The sequence below is a fragment of the Tachyglossus aculeatus genome, chromosome 2, assembly GCF_015852505.1.
Source record: "Tachyglossus aculeatus isolate mTacAcu1 chromosome 2, mTacAcu1.pri, whole genome shotgun sequence".
Classification (NCBI taxonomy): domain Eukaryota; kingdom Metazoa; phylum Chordata; class Mammalia; order Monotremata; family Tachyglossidae; genus Tachyglossus; species Tachyglossus aculeatus.
Genome location: NC_052067.1, coordinates 80,908,450 through 80,933,960, shown reverse-complemented (window position 1 = coordinate 80,933,960; position 25,511 = coordinate 80,908,450). Strand labels below are relative to the sequence as shown.

Here is a 25,511-nt window from a genome sequence, read left to right as displayed (position 1 = left end):
CCCCCCTGAAAGCCCACCTCCTCCTACACACCATCTCTGAAGAACTCCCAGCCACTCAAAATCATATAAATCCATCAGCCCTCTCTAGCAGTTTGAACTTATAGTTATCCTTAGCACTTGTGTGTACAAATGTTTATTTCTACAGTGCATTCTCATTATATATACTTTTTCATATATATAAAAATTTTTTTTTTTCTGAATACACTGTTTGTAAATATATTTGTGTCTGTCTTGTATGCCCCTACCATTGAAAGGTAATCTTCTTATAGGCAGGGAATATGTCACTTTTATTATTTTATACTTCTCCAATGTGTAAGACAGGACAGTGCAGTGTTGGACAGTGCAGTGCAGGACATTGCAGTGACAGGGACAGCGCTCAATGGGTGCTCAATAAAGGGTATTAATGCTGCCACTAAATAAGGGTGTTTCTATCGAGGTGGCTGATTTATTTTGATGTCTGTATCTCCCCTCCCCCCACCAAGACTGTAACCTTATTGTGGGCAGGGAATGTATCCATTTATTCTTGTACTCTACTCTCCCAAGTGCTTAGTACAGTTTTCTGCACACAGTAAATGCTAAATAAATACAATTGAATGAATGAATGCTGAGAGGATGGCATGACCAGGAAGATGGAGGATTAGTAAGGGAAGGCTGCCAGGAGGAGGTGGAGGTGGGTTTTGAGAAGGACTGTGGGATAGGAGGGATGTTTTTGCCAAAGTTGTAGTGGGGAAGTGTGGCACTCCTGCTCCCACTCCCCCTTTTTTTTTTTTTTTAAACTGAGAAATAGCTCAACTTCATTCCTTTAAAAAGTCCTCTTTTTAAATGGGACACAACAACTCTAGTTTAATATCCACCTCCCCATTACGTTTTTATTTTAATATCTGTAAGCTCCTTGTGGGCAGGAATTACGTCTACCAATTGTATAGTATATTGTACTTTCCCAAGCGATTAGTATTGTGCTGTGCACTCAAATGTCACTGATCGATTGAATTCAAACTTATGACACAAACGTAGGTTCCACATGTTACATGCATCATCGAAAACAGAACCAGCAATTCAACACAAGTTTTGTATTTTAGGACCGATACTTAAGTTTTGAGGAACAGAGACCAGCACAGAAACAGTCAGTATCCTAGAGAGCATTGCTGCTATGTATCTTCCATGCTACAGACACTGTTCTGGGAATGGTTCAGGCAGTGGTTTCACTGCCAACTTGGCTTACTAATTGTTTCAAAATAAATCAACCTGGGAGAAGTGATGAGCCCTATATTGGATGTTGTGGGAGGGTATAGGGGGGTGTGGAGTGCCTAACTTCCATTGCTCTGAGCAAGGTTCCTTCTGCCTTAATTTATCCATTAGCGAGGGGAAGAACGATTCTTACTGATAGGACTCTGGAAAGTTAAATCAGGATCTATGGCCTTGGCTTCTCTAGGGTATTAGCTGCTCTGGGATGTAGCCAGTTTGAAACAGCCAGTCCTAGTCCTTTGAAAGCCTGGTCTAGGATGCTTTGGAGGGCCAGCTTGGGAGGTAGAAAAGTTGGGTGCCTTAGTCCTGACTTCCTTCACCCAACATCCCACAATCCAAGCAGGCTCCTAATAGAATTATGACTTTTGCAAACACTGCTTCAATGGTTAGATTTGAGAATTTATTACACAGTAAAAGATATACCCATGCTTATGAACACTTCAAACTCTCAAATTTAATGGTTTACTGGGGAATGTACTTACCCCATATATTCTTTAAATTCTTAGTACAGCGTGCTCTTTAAACAGACCCCCAGTTAAAGCTAAAGCTTGTCCTAATGACTCCTTTGTTATTTTACGTGGAAAGGTTTCCATTTTTACAAGTTCATCTTATTATGAATAGCAACAATAGCAATTGTGGCGTTTGTTCATTGCGGGAGGGGAATGTGTCTGTTATGTTGTTATACTGTACTCCCCCAAGTGCTTAGTATAGTGCTCTGCACAAAGTAAGCACTCAATAAATATGACTGATTGATTGTTAAGTGCTTCCTATGTGCCAAGCTCCTTAGTAAGTACTGGGGTAGATATAAGGTAATCAGAACTCAAATGAGGCTTACAGTCTATGTAGGAGTGAGAACAGGTATTTAATCCCCATTTGGTAGATGAATCTCATTGTGGGAGGGGAATATGTCTTTTGTTATACTGTTCTCTCCCAAGCACTTAGTACAATGCTCTGCACACAGTAAGTATTCAATAAATAGGTTTGAATGAATGAATGAATGAAACTGAGGTACAGAGAAGTTAAATGACTTTCCTATTACAAATTCAAAACATATTTATTACTTGGATCAAGGCATTATTTTGTTCAGCTGAAATGAACAAGTTAAGGAAGCAATTTCTCTAAATTTCATCATTTGGGTGCATTTAAATGACATTCTAAATGCCACATGGATTTTCATTACAAGATACTCAACAGGCATATAGCTCTGAGCTACTGTCTGAGTTAGTGGTACACTGCACTCTTCAAAAGATGAGATATCTGCTGAAGCCTTAGGTAGCACTCTGCCTTAGGAGAAAAGCACACAGAAGGAAAGAGAAATCTAACTTGATAAAAAACGAAAGGAAGGGCCAAAGGGGAACACATGAGTTTGAGAAGCAGCAAAGGACTAAGAGAAAGGAGACCCTATTAACTAATTCTGGATCCACTTCTTACCTGTTTTGTGAACTTGGTCATCTGGCAACCTTGAGAAGCAAGGTGGCTTAGGGGATAAAGCAGGAGCCTGGAAGTCAGAAGGACCTGGGTTCCAATCCCAGCTCCACTACTTGTTTGCTGTGTGACCTTAGACAAGTCACTTAACTTCTCTGTGCCTCAGTTACCTCATTTGAAAAATGGGGATTAAGACTGTGCGCCCCATATGGGACAAAGACTGTGTTCAACCTGATTAACTTGTATCTACCCCAGTGCTTAGTGGTGCCGGACACATAGTAAGCACTTAACAACTGTCATAAGAAAACCCAATGACAAAAAAATCCCTCTCTGCGTCTCAGTTGCCCCATCTGTAAAATGGGAGAAAAAATAAAATACCCATTGACCCACTTTCTTAGACGGCAAGCCCCATGTGGGACAGGAACTGTGCCTGCTCTGTTTATCTTGTATATGCCACAGTGCTTGGCATGTAGCAAGTGCTTAAATACCACAATCATAATTATTTTTGTTATTCCTCTGAACAAGCGCAAAGATTAGCACAACTTTCTCTCCAATCAAACCATCGATCATTCATTCATTCCATTCTATTATTGAGCACTTACTGTGTGCAAAGCACTGTACTAACCTCTTGGGAGAGTACAATATAACAACAGGCACATTCCTTCCCACAATGAGCTCACAGTCTAGAGGGGAAGACAGACAAATTTAGGAAGCTCATTATTGCTGTCCCCAGAGACAACCAGGTAACCAGAGAACTCCAAAGGAAGTCTTCTATTGTCATCTATTGCCAAGACAATAGATAGTGGATAGAACACAGACATGGGGGTAAAAAATCCCAGCTCTTCCATTTGTCTGCTGTGTGATCTTGGGCAAGTCATTAAAATTCTATATGCTTCAGTTACCATATCTGTAAAATGGGGATTAGGACTGTGATCCCCATCTGGGCAAAGACTGTGTCCAACTTGATTAGCTTGTTTCTACCCCAGCACTTAGTACAGGGCCTAGCACATAGTAAGCACTTAAATACCATTTTAAAAAAAAGATTCACTTTCATCAGAATCATATTATCTTTAGACTGTAAGCTCTTTAATGGCAGGGAACATGTCTGCTACTTCTGTTGCATTGTCCTCCTTCAAGCATTTAGTATAGTGCTCTGCATAGTAATCACTTAATACCACTGATTAATGTATTGGCCTTGGGAAAAAAACACCGATTGTCAGAGGGCACAAAATGAACTCTAAAGGATTGCTAAAATCAGATTGGATCCTAATCTCTCAGTATCAGTGAAGAGGATTTTTCCTCGAATGTGATTGCTCTAAATAAACAATTTCCCTCTAAATTGTTAGAAGTGTTTCTGTAGCACAGCAACAACATGGAGGCACTGCTATCATCAAGTGCAGTTTGTGCATAACCTTGCATGAATATTGAAAGAAACCTAACCAGGTAAATACTTGCAAAAATATCACCTGGCAATCTGGGTCCTTACTCTTTTTCTTGACCAAGCTGCTAGAATAGCATAAGAGGGTGACTAGAGAGGGGAAAGATGAGGGGATAAAAGAAAATCCTCTTATTTCTCGACAGCTGTTGGGATTTGACTGGCATTTCCACATGGAGCTAAATCTATCTTTCCTTTCCACTCTCCGAAAAAAGAAAGCCAGATTTCGGTCAGTGGCCGCTGTGTAACATACCCACAACCAGAAACCCATGTCAAGGCGGCAGGGCAGAAGGGAATCCTGGCTGCTATTCTGGAAATCTTTACATTTAAATGAATGATGTGGCAAAATCCAATTTCTCACTGGTACAGCATTATGGTTCTAGATCCAGCTCTTCAAGAAGGGGAATCCAGGCTGGGGATAAATCATCAGTGGTGAAGCTTCGTGCCTGGAGAAAATGTAGAGCACTCCATGCAATCAAAAGGACGAGCAGGAATTCCCCAAAACAGCTGCCTTACATGCGTAGCGAGGAACGTGGCCTAATGGACAGATCACGGACCTTGGAATCAGAAGGGCCTGGGTTCTAATTCCGACTCCACCACTTGTCTGCTGGGTGACCCTGAGCAAATCAGTTCACTTCTCTGTGCCTCGGTTACCTTATCTGCAAAATGGGGTCTGTTACTGTGAGCCCCATGTGGGACACGGACTTTGTTCAACCTGATTACCTTGTATGTACTTCAGTGCTTGGCACATAGTAAGCACTAAACGTCATTAAAAAAACATAGACTGCAGCTGTTACCAAAGCAACTGCTGGCACTCTGCTGTGGCCACTTCAGCTGTCAGTGGGTCCTGCCCCCTAAAAAACCTGGGTATGTCCTTCCCAACATACCCATAATTAAACAATTTCCCCCTAAATTGTTAGAAGTGTTTCTGTAGCACAGCAACAACATGGAGGCACTGCTATCATCAAGTACAGTTTGTGCATAACCTTGCATGAATACTGAAAGAAACCTAACCACCTGCACCTCGACCTGCCTATTCACTGGTGACCCTCTGTTACCCAGTGAGAGTGTGACTGGTAGGGGCAAGAGAATGTGAATGTCACTATGTATATCAATCAGTCGATCGTATTTACTGGGGGCCTACTGCACGCATATTTATTACTCTATTTATTTAACTTGTACATATCTATTCTATTTATTTTGTTAGTATGTTTGGTTTTGTTCTCTGTCTCCCCCTTTTAGACTGTGAGCCCACTTTTGGGTAGGGACCGTCTCTATTTGTTGCCAACTTGTACTTCCCAAGCGCTTAGTACAGTGCTCTGCACACAGTAAGCACTCAATAAATACGATTGATGATGATGATGCAGAGTACTGTACTAAGAACTTGCAAGAGTACAATACAACAATAGATACATTCCTTGCCTACAATGAGATTACAGTCTATACCCCTATCAGTAAATCAATTCTTTAGCAGAGGCTTTGAGGCCTGAAATCCCAGGACTGAAGCTTTTCTGTCATTCTCCCCAAAATATTCCAACATCACCATCTCCATCATCACTTCCTTCATTCATTCAATAGGATTTATTAAGTGCTTACTATGTGCAGAGCACTGTACTAAGTGCTTGGGAGAGTACGATATAACAATAAACACACTCTCTGATCATCATAATAATAATGATGGCATTTGTTAAGCATTTACTATGTGCAAAGCACTGTTCTAAGCACTGGGGGGAAACAAGATGATCAGGTTGTCCCACGTGGGGCTCACAGTTTTAATCCCCATTTTACAGACGAGGTAGCTGAGGCTCAGAGAAGTTAAGTGACTTGCCCAAGGTCACACAGCAGACATGTGGCGGAGCTGGGATTCGAACCCATGACCTCTGACTCCAAAGCCGGTGCTCTTTCCACTGAGCCACGTGAGCTCACAGTCTAGAGGGGGAGAGAGACATTAAAATAAATCCCAGTCACCACTGTCACTACCACCATGAATCGCTGTTGTTTACTGCCTGCAATATTGTCTCATGGGTATTTGAGAAGTAGCATGGGTTACTGGCAAAAGCCTGGGCTTGGGAATCAGAGGACGTGGGTTCTAATTCTGGCTCCGCCATTTGTCTGCTGTGTGACCTTGGGGAAGTCACTTCACTTCTCTGTGCCTCAGTGACCTCAACTGGAAAATGAGGATTAAAAGTGTGAGCCCCACATGGGACAATCGGATTACCCTGTATCTACGCCAGTGCTTAGAACAGTGCTTGGCACATACGCTTACACTTAACAAATGCCATCATTATTATTATTACTTTCGTACCGATCCAGAGTTAGTCACCAAACTTAACACTAGCACCCATAGTGCTTGGGAAAAAGAATCTGAAACCAAAAAGTTCTACAAGATGGGGAGAAAGCTTATTGGGTATAAAATAAGCCATGCAGGCACAAATGACTCAGAGCAAGCACTATTTACTTTTTTATTAAACTGTTTTAGCGGCTTAATGTTGATATCAAAATATGTTGTAACAAACCCCAATCCAGAAAAGGCAACTTCCAGAAGGCTTCATAAAACTACACGGTTCACATGTTCAGCAACAAACATTTGGAATGACCCCAAACATCAATCATTTCTCTGATTTTTCTAGTCCCAGAAGAAGCTGCAATAATCTAAATTACAAATTCTTTCCCAGACACAAACAATTTTAACAACAACAACAGAAGCTCTGCCAGTTGAAAAATGTCTCCATCAGCCCCAGATGGTAATGTTATAAATGGCATAGAGAATGCTTGTCTTTTCCACAAGCTGATATGAAATGTATTAGAAAGGCAAAGCCTCCCACTGTAACCAAACCAGCAATGACTTCATTCTGAATGATTCAAATAACTAATAATACATTCCTCCTTTACAAATTATCCCATCTTCAGACATGCTATCTGAATAATGTTTCCAACTAAGCAAAGTATGGCACAAAGTACATGGAAAAGAACATATTGAACCATGTTAATGTTTCCTAGTGACAGTTGATAGCTAACTTATTTAACTCCGCAACTGGTTATGGAGGGAATTAAATTAAGTTCAAAGAGTGAACATTCAAAAGATTGAAATGACACTTAACTATTTAACTATTTGGATACTTGGTTGAATTATTTTCAAGTCACCGACCGTAAAAATAAGAAGTCTAGTGCCATTAGCCTTTAGCTTAAGAAAAAAACCAAATAGCAGAATACTTCAAACCTCCTAGCACGTGATGACAAAACTTTAAAGTCGGGTGAGTGCCGAGTACAATGATCAACAGAAAAGAGGGTGTTATAGTTATTTTCCCCACAACGCACACTTTCAATACGTGTTTTGGCTAGAATGCGGTAAGATGTTGGAAGATGCAGTGTGAACATTATATAGTGCCCATTTAAGTGCACATACTTCCTCATGACAAGAAGCAGCATGGCTCAGTAGAAAGAACATAGATGGAGTCAGAGGTCATGGGTTCAAATCCTGACTCTGCCACTTGTCAGCTGTGTGACTTTGGGCAAATCACAACTTCTCTGGGCCTCAGTTACCTCAACTGTAAAATGGGGATTAAAACTGTGAGCCCCTCGTGAGACAACCTGATCACCTCGTAATCTTCCCAGTGCTTAGAACAATGCTTTTCACATAGTAAGCACTTAATAAATGTTATTATTATTATTGTTATTATGAATGTTCCTTGGGATGTGGCAAGGACGTAACCGTACCGATATCAGAAGACTGGTTGCACTAGCTCGAATAAATGCCACTACAAGTTGAACCCAAAAGGACTCTTAAGGAGCAGAAAAAAAGCAAGCTAAGCTTCACAATGCTAGGACTACACCAAGTTATTTTAGTCAGCAGGATGAACCAAGATAAACGGTTATGATGCAGGCAGGTGATGGCACTCAGATTACCCAGCCCGGGAAGTCAATTACTGGGCAAAGTTCAGCCACGGTCAGTCCACTGCCACAGGTTTCTACCGGGCTCTCGTTATCTTTCCTCCTGAAGCTGACCACTCCCATCATCACTCATGCACCAAGAAGGGGGAGTAGGGATGGAGCTGATTATGATGTGGGACCCCAAAGTAGTAATACTGGGGGGTGACTCAGACACATTTCAGATATCACCTGTCCCACCTACTGTCCTCATCACCCCCGCCACACTGACGTGGCAGTGATACAACATGTGCTTAATTGGAATTTATCCCGACTAAATCTGGAGAGCATGAGTTTTACTTGGTTATCTACAGTCTAATCCTCTAGATTACGGGCAGGGAATGTGTCTGCTAGTTCTGTTGTATAGTGCTTACTGCATGCCAGGGACCATTCTAAGTGCTGGGGTAGATATGAGGTAATGAGGTTGGACACAGTCCCTGTCCCACTTGGGGCTCACAGTCTTAATCCCCACTTTACAGATGAGGTAACTGAGGCACAGAGAAATGAAGTGACTTGCCCAACATCACACGGTAGAGCTGGGACTAGAACTCAGGTCCTTCTGACTCTCAGGCCAGTGCTCTATTCACCATGCTGCTTCAACATGACCAAGTCATCCACTGGGCATGTCACTGTAGGCAATTCTCCATCAGCCAGTAGAATGTATTGAACGCTTACCACGTGCAGAGCAGTGTACTAAATCTTGGGAAGGTACAAGACATAAGTGGTTCCTGAAAATTACATCAAGTTGAAAAACTATAAGGTGGAACCAATTATCTGATAAGAACAACGTGCCCATTGATGGGCAGGGATTTGTCCCTATTTCTTGCTGAGGTGTACTTTCCAAGAGCTTAGTACAGTGCTCTGCACACAGTAAGTGCTCAATAAATACAATCGAATGAATGAGTGAACAATGTTATAAATGCGAGATTGGTTCTACGACGCAGGCCGGAAGCCCGATTTTTAGCACAATTATTCAGAACTGTGAATTCAATTATAGTTGAGTAACAGAGCTAAAATTATTAATTTGTATTGGATCATAGAAGTTCCATGATACAATATTGATTTTTACTTTATTGGAAGTAAATCAAATATTTTAACCCCACCTGGTGACTCACCCGGCTATCCCTTTGTGGGCAAGGAACTTTTCTGTTATACTGCCGTATTGCTCTCTCTCAAGCGCTTAGTACAGGGCTCTGCACACCCCAAGTACTCAAACAATACAAATGATTGATTGATCAGGTAACCAGGCCATCCAGCTCCATCCTCCTTCTCACTTTAAAATTTCTCCTCTTCTCCCCCCTCCCCTTTGTTGCTTTTAAGTAGTCTCCTCATGGCTCCTGTGTAGGGACCCCACCTTTCAAAACTAATGCCATAAAAAAGGTAGGTACCAGAATAACAAAGCCTGTGTGCTATGAACTGAAGCGGGGTAAACTTAGAAACACTAACCATTGCTCTTCGTAACTCAAAACATCTTAATTCAAGGACTGCCCATACATTTTTTATAATATCTCTATGTAAAGGATTCCTAAACAATCGAGTTTTTAAAATGTTGTTCATAGTTTCTTTATAACATGAGTATGAGGTATTATTTACCACCTCTTTCAGAAACGGAAAGGACAATTCCAAGAAAATCAACTTTTTAGGAAAACTGAATAGGAAAAGAAAGTAGAGAAAGAGCATACAAGAGGGCACAAGAGCAGGTTTTTTCAAATCCATTATCAAGGCAGGAAACTCCATCTCCAGATGATTTCCCAAGAGAGTATGCAAAGTTCCTAGAACAAATAATTTCATTCCCACCAATGGCCATTACAAAAACATTTCCGATCACTTGTGATAATCACTTTTTGGGCATTTGGGACAGATAGGCGTCTGTGTCCCAACTTTTCTTTCCTTCATTATTTATAAACACTGAGCCTCTCTGACCAAACCACTCAGTGTTGGTTGCCTGGCCTTCCTTGAAATGGGGAGAAAGCCAAAGAAACACGAAGCATTTGGTTTGGAAAAAATCCCTTCTCTTAAATCACCCTACCTTTAACAGAAGCAAGTCAAAAAGGAGAAAATAATAATTTTTTTTAAGCATTTACTATGTGCCAGGCACTGCACCGGAGTGGATACAAACAAAACAGGTGGGGACACAGTCCCTGACTCACATAAGTGCTTAGAACAGTGCTTAACAAATGCCATCATTATTACAAGGCTCACAGTCTTAATTCCCCTTTTACAGATGAGGTAACTGAAGGAAAGAGAAGTGAAGTGACTTGTCCAAGGTCACACAGCAGACAAGTGGTGGAGCTGGGATTAGAACGTATGACCTTCTGACTCCCAGTCCCGTGTTCTATACACTACACCATGCTGCTTCTCTGGAGATTGAACCATATGACTTCTGAACTTCAGTAGGATGCTTCTACAGCAAGATCAAGATTTAGCTTTGTGGCTACACTCCCTATTCTGTACAATCTGAACACTACCCAATGGCTCCTACTCTATCCTAATCCTCCTCGACCTCTCAGCTGCCTTCGACACTGTGGACCACCTCCTTCTCCTCAACTCGCTATCCAAACTTGGCTTCACCGACTCCATCCTCTCCTGGTTCTCCTCTTATCTCTCCGGCTGTTCATTCTAAGTCTCCTTTGCGGGCTCCTCCTCCCCCTCCCATCCCCTTACTGTGGGGGTTCCCCAAGATTCAGTGCTTGGTCCCCTTCTGTTCTCTATCTACACGCACTCCCTTGGTGAACTCATTCGCTCCCATGGCTTCAACTATCATCTCTACGCTGATTACACCCAACTCTACATCTCTGCCCCTGCTCTCTCTCCCTCCCTTCAGGCTCGTGTCTCCTCCTGTCTTCAGGACATCTCCATCTGGATGTCTGCCCGCCATCTAAAACTCAATATGTCCAAGACTGAACTCCTTATCTTCCCTCCCAAACCCTGCCCTCTCCCTGACTTTCCCATCACTGTAGACGGCACTACCATCCTTTTCGTCTCACAAGCCCGCAACCTTGGTGTCATCCTCGACTCTGCTCTCTCGTTCACTCCTCACATCCAATCCATCACCAAAACCTGCCAGTCTCACCTCCATAACATCGCCAAGATCCTCCCTTTCCTCTCCATCCAAAGTGCTATCCTGCTGGTTCAATCTCTCATCCTATCCTGACTGGATTACTGCATCAGCCTCCTCTCTGATCTCCCATCCTCCTGTCTCTCCCCACTTCAGTCTATACTTCACGCTGCTGCCCAGATCATCTTTGTGTAGAAACGCTCTGGGCATGTTACTCCCCTCCTCAAAAATCTCCATTGGCTACCAGTCAACCTACGCATCAGGCAAAAACTCCTCACTTTCGGCTTCAAGGCTGTCCATCACCTTGCCCCCTCCTACCTCACCTACCTTCTTTCCTTCTACGGCCCAGCCCACACCCTCTGCTCCTCTGCCGCTAGCCTCCTCATTGTACCTCGTTCTCGCCTGTCCCGCCGTCGACCCCTGGCCCACGTCCTTCCCCTGGCCTGGAATTCCCTCCCTCTACACATCCACCAAGCTAGCTCTCTTCCTCCCTTCAAAGCCCTACTGAGAGCACACCCCCTCCAGAAGGTCTTCCCAGACTGAGCCCCCTCCTTCCTCTCCTCCTCCCCATCTCCCCAACCCTACCTCCTTCCCCTCCCCACAGCACCTGTATATATGTTTGTACAGATTTATTACTCTATTTTAGTTGTACATATTTACTATTCTATTTATTTTATTTTGTTAATGATGTGCATCTAGCTTTAATTCTATTTATTCTGATGACTTGACACCTGTTCACATGTTTTATTTTGTTGTCTGTTTCCCCTTTCTAGACTGTGACCCCGCTGTCGGGTAGGGACCGTCTCTATATGTTGCCAACTTGTACTAAGTGCTTAGTACAGTGCTCTGCACACAGTAAGCACTCAATAAATACAATTGAATGAATGAATGAATGAACTACTATATGCATCTGGAAAGGGTCATGCTCAAAGACAAATAATAATAATAATAATAATGGCATTTGTTAAGCTTTTACATGTGCAAAGCACTGTTCTAAGCACTGAAATGATAATGGTATTAAGCACTTACTATGTGCCAAACTCTGTTCTAAGCAATGGGGGAGATACAGGGTAATCAGGTTGATCCACGTGGGGCTCATAGTCTTAATCCCCATTTTACAGATGAGGTCACTGAGGCATGGAGCCCAAAGTCACACAAGTGGAAAGTGGCAGAACCAGGATTAGAACTCATGACATCCGACTCCAAGCCCATGCTCTTTCGACTGAGCCATGCTGCTTCTCTAAATACGATTCCAATAGCAGTGACTTCTCCCGTGCTTCCACTGGTTGGAGTCCTGATACCACTGCTGTCTAAGGGGTTAGTGAAACAATAAAAATAATAATAATAATGGCATTTATTAAGTGCTTACTATGTGCAAAGCACTGTTCTAAGCGCTAGGGAGGTTACAAGGTGATCAGGTTGTCCCATGGGGGGCTCACAGTCTTAATCCCCATTTTACAGATGAGGGAACTGAGGCACAGAGAAGTGAAGTGACTTGCCCAAAGTCCCACAGCTGACAATTGGTGGAGCTGAGATTTGAACCCATGACCTCTGACTCCAAAGCCCATGCTCTTTCCACTGAGCCACACTGCTTCTCTAAACATATTTTTACCATCCCTGTCACCTTCACCCCTGCATTTTAACAAACAAAAATTCCATACCTGCATATGGATAAACACTTATGGCCACAGTAATAGATCATCAAGAAGAAGAAACATGCCCTAGTGGAAAGAGCTTGGGCCGAGGAGTCAGAGGACCTGAGTTCAAATTCTGACAACCACTTGTCTGCTGTGTGACCTTAAGCAATTCACTTAACTTCTCTGTGCCCCAGTTCCCTCATTTGCAAAATGGGGAATCAATAGCTGTGCTCCCTCTGACAGATCATGAAAGGTACCGGGCGGGACCTTTCATTCATTCATTTATTCATTCAATCGCATTTATTGAGTATTTACTGTGAGAAGAGCACTGTATTAAGAACTTGGAAGAGTACAACGATAAACAGGCACATTCCCTTCCTTATCTTGTATCTACCCCAGCATTCAGTAGAGTGATTGGCACACAGTAGGCGCTTAAGAAATACCACAATTATTTTTACAATTATTAAAGATAATACATACTTAGGAAACAACAACACAGACCCAAGTTCCACTGGTCAGTGCTTGTTCTTCCTACAAAATGAACCACTGACACTGACTGGTACTGATGCTGCCTGTGAGATGATGGTAGGAGAAGGAAGACATTTTCTTCCTTGCATTTTTTTCCTCTGGTCTAGCTCTCTTACCTGCCCCTGCTGTGCACATTTCTGAATACCAACCATGTACTTCATACCTCCTCCATTACTAGAGGCAGGGAACAGTTCTGGAACTCCATGTTAAGCCAAGGTAAAGTGAGGTCACTATGATTTAATGGTTTCAGGTTCTCGTATTCTCTCCTGCTGCAACTGTTTTCCGTCTGTAAAGCCTGCTTATTTTACTTCCTCTTCTTCAGTTAATCATGGCTACTGGATAAGTCCTTAAATTACACTCCAATTAAGAGTGAATTATATGGCTAGAAGAGACCTTAAGAGGTCATCCAGTTCATCCCCCTGTCTCCAGACAGAATCACACTTGAACTATCCCAGACTCTATCATTTACATATTTGTAGTAAAATTCAAAACACCACCCAACTACTGGTTCACACATATTAATATATGACAAGAAATGATTCACTGCATGACATGCATAACTCAGTTCACTAACGTATCAAGTCCGAGGATGGAAACAGGGTGGCCCAGGCAGCTAAATTATGGTATATTACTTGACAGGGCAATAAAATCATTTATTGATATCTATTTCCCCCCAAGCCTAATCTTAGACTGTCATGCCCCTGGGGACCAGGGACCGTGTCTAATTTTCCCCAGCACTTAGTACAATGTTTTGCACACAGTAGGTTTTAATAAATACTATTATTACTACTATTTATAGATTAGATTTTCAGTATGTTAAGTTGGGTGGGTAGTGCATATATACATGAAATCAATATGGACGTTTTTAAATTCAATTGGTATTCTTGGAGGGCACAAGATTTACCCTGGGGCAGTTTTAACCATGCTTTACAGTTGATACTGCACATAATAATAACGATGTTGTTTATTAAGCACTTACTATGTGTTGACCACTGTTCTAAGCACTGGCATATATACAAGGTGGTCAGGGTGGGCACAGTTCCTTTCCCACATGGGGCTCACAGTCTAAACTGAAGAGAGGACAGGTATTGAATTCCCATTTCATCATCATCATCATCAATCACATTTATTGAGCGCTTACTGTGTGCAGAGCACTGTACTAAGCGCTTGGGAAGTACAAGTTGGCAACATATAGAGACAGTCCCTACTCAACAGTGGGCTCACAGTCTAAAAGGGGAAGACAGAGAACAAAACCAAACATACCAACAGAATAAAATAGAATAGATATGTACAAGTAAAATAAATAGAGTAATAAATATGTACAAACATATATACATATATACAGGTGCTGTGGGGAAGGGAAGGAGGCAAGATGGGGGGATGGAGAGGGGGACGAGGGGGAGAGATGAGGAACCAAGCACAGAGAAGTTAAAGGATTTACTAAAGATCACACAGCAGACGAACGACAGAGCCAAATCCTCCAACTCCCTGGCCTGTGCTCTTTCCACTAGGCCGTGCTACTTCTCTACAAAGGTGTTGGTGCGCTGACAGTGAGACTTTATTGAAAAAAAGTTCAGAGTACAAACCAAAGAGATTCAATTCACTATACATCCCCCAAACTTAGAGATCAATTACTACCTACATGTAAGGCTGAATCAAAATATTTTGCCACTCTGTGAAAGCCTGATCTTTAAAACACCATATAATACTTAGAATGAGAAAGAAAGAAACTTACTGCATAATAAAAAATGATCATAGAGGGGGAAAAAAAACCTAGCATCTTAAAGAACCACATGAATTTTTCAACCTTGAAGCCTGACACACAAAAGATTTTGTAGTCCAGAGGAGTGATAGCAGATGTAGCCGCTTCTTGCTGAACTCAGAAAGGACTGAGAAAATTCCACAGGTGGAGGAGTAGAAGACAGAAAGGCCTACTTCACTCCTGCTGTGTCTACCACCACTGACTCCCTCAAATTCATGCTCTGCCAAGAGCTGAGAAAGAACTGCCCAAAACAGTGGAAAGAACACATCTAAAGTCAGAGGACCTGGGATCTAAACCTAGCTCTGCGCCTTGCCTGTTTTGGTACCTTGGGCAAGTCACTTAACTTCTTTGTGCCTCAGTTTCCTCAACTGTAAATTCAGTATTAAATACCTGTTCTCCCTCCCACTTAGATTGTGATTTCATGTGGGACAGGGATTGTGTCTGAACTGATTATCTTGTATCTCTCCCAGTGCTTAGTACAGTGTAAGGCACAGAGTAATTACCTAATACCACAATTATTATTAACACTATCAAATTTATTAACCACTTACTCTATGCAGAGCACTATACTAAGCACTCGGGAGAGTACAATATAAATTGGCAGACACAGTCCCTGCCCACAATGAGCTTATAGTCTAGCACAGAACTCAAAAAAATCATAAATAGCAATTGCAACAGGAGCAGTTTCTCTTCATCCCAGCTTCAGCTCCTCCTAGCAATCAATCATATTTATCAAGCACTTACTGTGTGCAGAGCATTATATTAAGCACTTGGGAGAGTGCAATATCACAATAAAAGACACATTTCCTGACCACAGTGAGCTTACAGTCTTTATGGGGAGACAGACATTAATACAAATAAATTATGGTTGTGTACATAGATGCTGTTGGGCTGAGGCGGTTGGTGAATAAAGGGAGCAAATCAAGGTGACACAGAAGGGAATGGGAGAAAAGGAAATGTAGACTTAGTCAGGGAAGGCCTCTTGGAGGAAATGTGACTTCAGGAAGGTTTTGAAGGTGGAGAGAATAATTGTTTGTAGGATATAAAGAGGGAGGGCTAAGAGGCTAGAGGCAGGTAGTGGGCGAAAGGTCAGTGAGATAAAAGAGATCGAAGTACAGTGAGTAAGATGGCATTAGAGGAACCAAGTATGAGGGTTTGGGTTACAGTAGGTGAGGTAGGAGGGGACGAGGTGAATAAGTGCTTTAAAGCTGATGGTGAGGTGTTTTTGTTTGATGCGGAGGCAGATGCTAACCAATGGAGGTTCTTGAGGAGTGGGGAGACACACAGAGTGAAGTATGGACTGGAGTGGGGACAGTCAAGAGGCCAGGAGATCAGCAAGAAGGCTGATATAGTAATCAAGGTGGGATAGGATAAGTGCATGGATTAATGTGGGAGCAGTTTGGATGGAGAGGAAAGGGTGGATTTTGGCGATGTTGCAAAGTATAAACCAACAGGACTTAGTGATAGATTGAATATGTGGATTGAATGAGAGAGAGGAGTCGAAGATAATGCCAAGGTTTTGGGCTCATAAGACAGGAAGGATGTCTATGTGTTCTATGTATGTCAGGAGGAATGGCACTGAAAGCTTGTTTTGGGCAGGAATCGTGTCCACCATCTCTGTTGTATTGTACTATCCCAAGCGCTTAGAACAGTGCTCTGTGCAAAGACAGTTTTCACTAAATACCACTGATTGACTGATATGAGGGATGGGGAAGTTAAATGTAACTTTCACACCACAATAGTAGTAGTTATTGTATTTACTTAGCACTTACTGTGTGGAAGGCACTGTACTAAGTGCTGGGAGAGAATACACAGGTGGGAATTAAACATAGTCCCTATCCCTTGGAGGGCATATGAGTGAAAAATGTCTACCCTTGGCAAACACCTTAAGAACACTCACCTTTGCCAGCTGAGTTTCCTGTTTCCTTTAATAAATGGGGCTCCCCTAAACACTCAAGCTGGAAAGACCTGTGTCAAAGGTGAACTGATTTGTAAGGCAAGGTGAAATCAGGTGGGTAGGAAAGACTGTTAATTGATCTTAGTAGTAGTAATTGTATTTATTAAGCACTTACTGTGTACAGAGAGCTGTACTAAGTGCTGGGAGAGAAAACACAAGTAGGAATTAGACCTGCTCTGTCCCTTAGGCGGCTCACAATCAAAGGGACAAGAACCAATGGACTTTACATACATGTATTTTTAAAGCCCCAACACAGGGGCTTTTAAAAAAAATAGATAAGAATTACCACAGGAAAAAATATTCTGTTGTGATTAAAAATGGATCACATCAGGAATCAAGGATTACAAGTGGTCACATTTCTGAATGAGTCCTGCTCTAGAGATCAGTTCTAGAATTTTTAAAATTTAAAATGCTTAGTATTGATCTCCATGCTCCATGGCAATTCTACTCAGGGGAATATCTTCTGGCCCTATTTATGCCACAGTCCTTCCTCTCTTCATCCGCTATCAAAGTGCAGCCATAGGTTATGGAAGGATGAGAATGAAGAAGTGCAGAATGACAATTTCCCCAGTTTGGCAAACGGACCAAATTAGAAGCCGGACAATATGTACCCTGAGCATGTGCGTCTGTCTTTGACATTTCCTTTCCTATTGACATGGCTGCAGTAATGGGACACACCAAGGTTTTGTTTTTCTTCTTCTTTGTGACTTTTAGTCTTAGTCTTTTCAGCACTTTCACCTTCAATTTCTTACAGAGTCTCTATAAAAATAAGAGCCATGATTTGAAAATTGTTTTCCATCTGGTGATGCAGGTCTCTGCTTTGAGAATTGTTTGCAACTTACTTTCATAGGAAATAAGTTTCCTCTTCCCTTGAAAAAGATTGCCATATCTGGCTCTGGTTTCTAGGTTGCGGGATAATGACTCAGAAGAACTGCAGAGGGTTGGAACTAAATTAGATGTTGAAATACAGTGTACCTCTTGAGGAAGAGTTGTTTTCTTCTTTCCCTTAATGTAATAGCTTAACTACCCCAACATCCTCTAAAGTACCAACCAATTGGCATTAATTGTAAACAGTTGATTTTTCCAATTCTGACAAAGAATCATATGAGCAGGAATAGAATTGAGCCTTCTGGCCATCCTCACTAATTAATCAATGAAATTTATCGAGTGATTACTGTGTGCAGAGCAGTGTATTAAGCACTTGAGAGCGTACAACCTGACAATATAACAGATGCATTCCCTGCCCACAAAGAGCTTACAGTCCAGAGAGGGAGACAGACATTAATATAAATTACAGATAATTTAATGTGTCAATGGAGAACAGCACAATCTTTGGAGAGGCGCTGACAGAGCCGAGGATAGGTATTCTTTTAACCATGGGGGAAAGAAAAGGATAATTTTTTTCAGCCCTTTATTTTCCTCCCTTTCTTCTATCACCTACTTGAGTTAGAAGTAGTTTGTTCGTGTTTTTTAATGGTATTTGTTAAGCACTTACATGTGCCAGGCACTGTACTAAGCACTGGAGTAGATACAAGCTAATCAGGTTGGACACAGCCCATGTCCCATATAGGGCTCATAGTCTTAATCACCATTTTACAGATGAGGTAACTGAGGCACAGAGAAGTGAAATGACTAGACCGAAGTCAAAGAGCTGACAAGCAGTGGAGCCAAGATTTGAACCCAGGTCCTAAATGACTTGTTGAGGAAGGGAGGGTTTTAGGAGGGTTTTTTCCAGTGGTATTTGTTAAGCATGTACTATGTGTCAAAGACTGTTCTAAGCGCTGGGGTAGGTACAAACTCAATAGGTCAGACATTGTTAAACTCCCTCATGGGGCTCACAATCTAAGTAAGAGGGAGAACAGGTACCCTAATTTTACAACTGAGGAAACTGAGGCACAATCTTATTGCACTGATTCTCCTTCTACATATAAGGAGAGCTGTGTTCTTCCAAATTTGGGGAGGGATTTCCAGTCTGGGGGAATAGTGCGAGTAAAAGGGTGGAAGTAGAATCTTCAGGAGCGGGATACAGATAGGATACTCTGGGAGGAATGAAGAAAGAGAACTAGTGAATTACAGAAGGAAGCAGATGCTGAGGCAAGTGGATTATTCATTGATGCCCATATGGATGAAACAAGTGGAAAATTTAATCAAAATATAATCAGTATCCTCTACAAGGCAATTGTAAGGCCATAAACTTCATGCCAAACTGAAGGCCTGCAAAGCTGTGTTGGTTATGTGGATTTTTCCCTCCTCAGAAGGAACCTCCAGCTTTGAGAGCAATTTCAGTACTCTCCACTACAACATAGTTAACATCAGAAAGCAAGGCCAGGAGTACAGTGAGGCCCTGTAATAATTAATTCACCAGCCCCTAGTCAATACTCACTGCACAGAGCCACAGGGGAGGGAGCACCAGGGGAGAATGCCTGATAAGAGAGCCAACCATAGAAGGGAGAACTGAACAAACACTCCAAAGAAACAGTAATAATAATAACTGTGGTATTTGTCAAGTGCTTACTGTGTGCCAAGCACCAAACTAAGCACTGGGGTCAATATAAGATAATCAGGTCGGACACAGTTTCTGTCCCACTGGAGCTCAATGCCTAAAGAGGAGGGAGAACATGTACTGAATCCCTATTTTACAGCTGAAGAAACTGAGGTATATTCAAGTTAACTGATCCGTCCAAGGACACATAGCAGGCAAGTGGCAGAGCCGGGATTAGAATCCAGGTCTTCTGAATCCCAGATCAATCAATCAATCGTATTTATTGAGTGCTTACTGTGTGCAGAGCACTGTACTAAGCGCTTGGGAAGTACAAGTTGGCAACATATAGAGATCTGTCCTCCTTCAACTAGAACTTGCTGCTTCTCTAACAGTGAAGCACAATTTCAAACAGTAGACTCTTAAGAGGCAACAGACTATCCTGCCATGTAGCAATTAGGGGACTTTTCCCTAAAGAGTCTACAACCTAAAAAGTCTTTTTCCCCTGGGAACTGAGTTAATAATATCACTGATTTCCTTTCACACCTTTTCTCAGAACACCCTTAGAATATATCTGAGTTTTTTCCTCCTGAGAGGGGAGCTACTATGAAAAAACAAGCTCTAGACCAAAAAAGGTACCAAAGGATTGTAAAATGATCCATCAGGCACTCTACTTAATGAGAATGGGCAGCATGCAGAACATTAGTGTGTAAATACAACTGGAAAAATATATTCCTATTACAGTGTATTGTACAGAGCAGGTATTTGATAAATATGACTGATTGGAAAGTTGCAAAAGATCATAAAAGGAGTTTTCACGGGGGACGAAACCAACAATAATACATAAGCACAAATAGAGCTACATCAAGAAGCATGAGAACATTCAGAAAAACACAAGGGTGAGGGAGGAAAAACCAGTTTATGGCACAGTATGTAGTGGGAAGATTATTCATTTACAGTTTTACTCAAACTTTGTTTTCACTGTCCTGGCCTCTTGCCAGTCAATCACAGTGCTTACTGTGTGCAGAGCACTGTATTAAGCACTTGAGAGAGTACAGTATAACAATAAATGGACATTTCCTGCACACAACGAGTTTACAGTCTAGAGGAGGAGACAGCCCTACATAAGTGCTGTGGGACTGGGAGAGGGGATGAATACGGGGAGCAAGTCGGGGCAATGCAGAAGTGGGTAGAGGAAGAGGAAAGGACTTAGGGAAGGCCTCTTGGAGGAGACGTGCCTTCAATAAGGCTTTGAAGGTGAGGAGAGTTGGATATGAGGAGGGAGAATGTTCCCAGACAGAGGCAGGACATGGATAAGCAGTTGGTGGGGAGATAGATGAGCTTGAGGTTAGGTGTTAAGGTTAGCATTAGAGAAGCTAACTGTGTGGTCTCATTTCTGCCATACTGGATGTGTGGTCTCCAACTCTGAAAACTTGCAAAGATCAAATGGCAAGGGGTAAATAAAAACCCCGAAGGGCCGGAGAATAGCCCAGTTGGAAAACACCCCTTCAAATGGAAAACTTGTCCCCAGTTTTGCCCATTATCAAGGCAAGAATGATAGTTGTGCGGCAGGTGCTTCCGCTCTGGAAAATGGCTTTGGACCAGATGGCACACTAAGATCCCTAATGGCTTTTTACTCTGGATTGATGACAACTATTTGTCAACACACAGTTTCATAAACAAATAACCCAACATTCTTCCTTATCAATCCCCAGATCTCTAATTGAAATGAAAGCCCTCAATAAAATGTCTAACAACTCCCAAATCCCCTCAAAGCTCCTGACTCTTCCAATTTAATTGGAGGTTTTCCTAAGGCCAAGAAAAGCCAGACAACAGATTCAATAGCCATTCCAAAGCAGAGGAAAATAAGTTCAGAAGATGTGTCGAGACCTTTAGGGTTCACTCCCCATGCCCATCCCTCTTCATTTTAATCTTTCAGTGATGAATGGGTAGGAGGAAGCAGAGGAGCTCTCAACCCATAATAGCAACAATAATAATAATAACAGCAATAATAATTATTTAAGTGCTTATTATGTCCCAAACACTGTATTAAGTGCCTGATCTCATCTATTACCTTGATCTCGTCTAACTCGCAGCAGATACCTCACCCACCTCCTGCCTCTGACCTAGGACTCTCTTCCCCTCCATGATCACTCTCCCCATCTTCAAAGGCTTATGAAAAATCACATCTCCCTTAAGACATCTTCCCCAACTAAACCCCATTTCCTCTTCTCCCACTCCCTTCTGCTTTGCCCGTGTACTTGGATTTGTACCCTGTATTCACCCCAGAGCACTTATGTACACATCCATAATTTATTTATATTAAAGTCTGGTTGTCTCCCCCTCTAGACTGTAAAATTGTGGGAACTTATCTACCAACTCTGATGTATTGTACTCTCTCAAGTGCTTTGTAGAGTGCTCTGCACACAGCATTCAACAAATACAAATGATTGGTAGAAACAAGACAAGAAGGTGTCACGCTGTCCCTGTCCCATGTGTGGTTCACAATCTAATTAGTCTAGAGGTCTGAATTCTAATCTGAAGTCCATGCAGTACATTCTGTGGATGGACCACAGACAAAGAACTTCGCTTCTATGAGCCTTAGTCCATCCCCCTATAAACCCAGCTCTTCATTAAAAAGCTTCATTAAAAGCTCTTCATTAAAAAAAATAGCAATTTGAATGTTATAATAACTGTAAAAATTCCTAATGCAATTATTTTTCAAAAACAGCCAGATTGATGGCTTAATAAAAGATAACATTGCGTTTTACCTCAGCATTTACAAAATTTGGGTAAAAAAAGCAACCTTCAGAATGTCCCAGAGAGTTGAGTTTGGTGACCTTTTTATCATGAGACAAGCTGCTTATTGGTGGAAATGGAAATTATGGATTTCACAATTGAGGTCAAACTGTCCTAAGTCTTCAAGCCTTCCCTTTAAGGCTCCCCACTATTTGTTTTGTTTTAAAAAAGCATGAATAAAATAATGATGAGTAGCATATTTAATGAACATCTGGTAAGTTAGCCAAAGTACTTGTTAAGTTTTGCGATAAATAAAAGAGAAACATATCAGATATAATAATAATAATAATAATAATGGCATTTGTTAAGCACTTACTATGTGCAAAGCACTGTTTTAAGTGCTGGGGTTGATAAAAGGTAATCAGGTTGTCCCAACTGGGCCTTACAGTTCTAATCCCCATTTTCCAGATGAGGTAACAGGCACAGAGAAGTGAAGTGACTTGCCTAAAGTCACAAAGCTGATAAGGTGGAACCGGGATTAGAACCCATGACCTCTGACTCCCAAGCCCGGGCTCTTTCCACTAAGCCACTCTGCTATGGTCTCTGTTCTCTGGAACCCATAATCACGGTATATCTTTATGGTATTTATTAAATGGTTACTATGCTGGGGTAAATGAAAACTAATCAGTTTGGACCCATTCCACGTCTCACAAGGGGCTCACAGTCTTAATCCCCATTTCACAGATGAGGTAACTGAAGCCCAGAGAAGTGAAATGACTTCCCCAAGATCACACAGTAGACAAATGACGGATACAGGATTAGAACTCAGGTCTGACTCCCAAGCCCAGGATCTATTCCTAGGTCACACTGCTCCTTGTCAAGTGCTTATTTTATGTCAAGCACCATTTTAAGCACTGGAAGAGAAATAAATTAATCAGGTTGGACACAATCCCTGTCCCACACGGGGTTCACAGTTTAAGTAATCTAAATTGTAAGAAGAGCAGGGATTTTATCCTCATTGTATAGGTTTGGAAACTGTGAGCTTTACTGAAAATTATTCATGGAAATTTGTTTCTGGATTAAAACCAAAATTTCCACCCCAGCACTGGTGAACTCCATGACCTAGAAAGGGCATCAGCATCCCGAATTTTGTGGCAGGGCCCTTCTGTGCTCATCTGCCAGGCAAGGGCTAAGGGAGTCGTGGCTACAAGGCAGATGTCACAACTACTACAAGGTCTGAATCTCTGCAAATGCCATTCTTGAGTCCTAGCCCTGTTGGAAGCTGGTTATCACCCCAGTGGAGGCTGGATGGGCAGAGGAGAGCACTGAGGGTCTAGAATGGATGGATAAGACTCCATAGAGGCAGATATAGAAGGATAAATGTGGGAAGTGGGAGTCAAAGGTGTGGAAATGGCTGGAAAAGGATTGCCAGAGGCTGGTGTCACATCAGGATGGGTGGGCGGGCATGTTAGATGTCGGAAAGCACCAGTCATTTGACTTTCCCACTTAAGTCAAATCAATCATACTTACTGTATGTAGAGCACTGTACTAAGCACTTGGGAGAGTACAGTGAAACAGTTTGTAGGCACGTTCCCTTCCAACAAGGAGCTTACATTCTGGTAGAAGAGACGGACTTTAAAATAAATTATGGACACGGAAATAAGTGCTGTGGGGCTGAGGGTGGAATGAATGGAGGGTACTTCCCAAGCACTTAGTACACTGCTCCGCACAAAGTAAGCACTCAATAAATATGATTGAATGAATTAATGAATGAGGGTGCAAATCCAAGTGCAAGGGTGACACAGAAGGGAGTGGGCGAAGACGAAATGAGGGCTGAGTTGGGGAAGGCCTCTTGGAGGAGATGTGATTTTAATAAGGTTTTGAAGGTGGGGAGAGTGATCGTTTGTCAGACGTGAAGGGGGAGGCAAGTTCCAAGCCAGAGGCAGGGTGTGGGAGAGTAAACCTCTTGATTTGTAAAACGAGTAAAAGACATAGACCCTAGATGATTGAAATCCTATATATTCAGTGATTCAAATACTATGGGAAAAAAGAATATTGCTGGATGAAGCCAAAGTGAACTCATTACACTGGCCTATCAAAAGCATTTATTAAGCATCTACTGGTGCTCGCTGCTGTGGTATATGTTATATACATTATACATACATGTTCCAGCCTTCTTGGAATCCATAATCAAGATTGTCATGTGAGATTTCATATGTAATCCTAGCTATGCATGCTTCCTCCCATCTCAGGAGTGTTAACCCCTGGGCAACACTAAAGATCCCTAAACAGCCAATCTCCACCCACACCTTCCTCGTCAATCAATCATATTTATCGAACACTTAGTGTCTGCACTGTATAGAGCACTTCTGGAAACTCCTGAAAAATCACTGCTCTTGTTTCCAGAAATCAGTGATGGAGTCTTGTGTTCTGGGAGCATGAAAATACAAGTATTGATTAGATTACAGTCAATCTTGAACCACACTGCTGAGACTACAGATAAGAATGCCACTTATATCTTTAGGGATAGGAATGAAAAGTGCAAATTCATTTCCGAGAAGGCTCCTTAGACACATCAGATAGGAATTTCATCCAGTATGGGGACTATTGACTTCAGAATTAAGATTTAAATGACCTTTTAGATGGAACAGGACAGTCCAAGGAGGCAGCATTTCAGGGGAAATGCTCATGTCACATCAAGACGAAGGTCAGTTCTGAGAAAAAAAAAAATCAAACCTAAAACCACAGCTGTGGCAAATGGAAGTCTATTCGAAACTTGCCTTACTCTCAAAGCATCAAATTAATATGAGAAATATATGCGCCTGAGGATTCTGAAGCAATACACCGAAAACATTCAGGATGTTCTAAAAATCATATTGACATTTCAGAGCAAAGAAGACTGATTTCAATATTCTTCCTAACTATTCATGGACACCGTTATAGTTCCCACCCCATGGCTTCTCATATCCTTTTGGGGAGGACAGGTAGAAGTTACAGGCCCCTTGAATAAAGATAAATGGAATACAAAGTTATTCTGTTTTGTTAACGATGTGCATCTAGCTTTATTTATTCTGATGACTTGACACCTGTCCACATGTTTAGTTTTGTTCTCTGTCTCCCCCTTCTAGACTGTGAGCCCATTGTTGGGTAGGGACCATCTCTAAATGTTGCCAGCTTGTACTTCCCAAGCACTTAGTACAGCGTTCTGCACACAGTAAGTGCTCAATAAATACGATTGAATGAATTCAGTTACATGAGCTAAATGGGGATCACGGAAGAGGACAGGAATGCTGATAGCTATGAAAAAGGGGGACTTTAA

The 25,511-nt window shown here is 41.9% G+C and overlaps 1 protein-coding gene across 9 annotated transcripts in view; it reads right to left on the bottom strand.

The window, feature by feature from the left end:
- MAP7 (microtubule associated protein 7) overlaps window positions 1-25,511 on the bottom strand; it is a 213,848-nt gene that overhangs the window by 85,011 nt on the left and 103,326 nt on the right. Inside the window, exon 1 of one of the 9 annotated variants that reach the window (XM_038759169.1) lies at window positions 24,828-24,909. The exons of the other annotated variants lie outside the window; for them this stretch is intronic. Within the exon in view, the coding sequence (XP_038615097.1) occupies window positions 24,828-24,882 (55 nt within the window). The 5' untranslated portion in view covers window positions 24,883-24,909. Of the gene's footprint in view, window positions 1-24,827; window positions 24,910-25,511 lie in introns of those variants that run through there. 9 annotated transcript variants of the gene reach the window in all.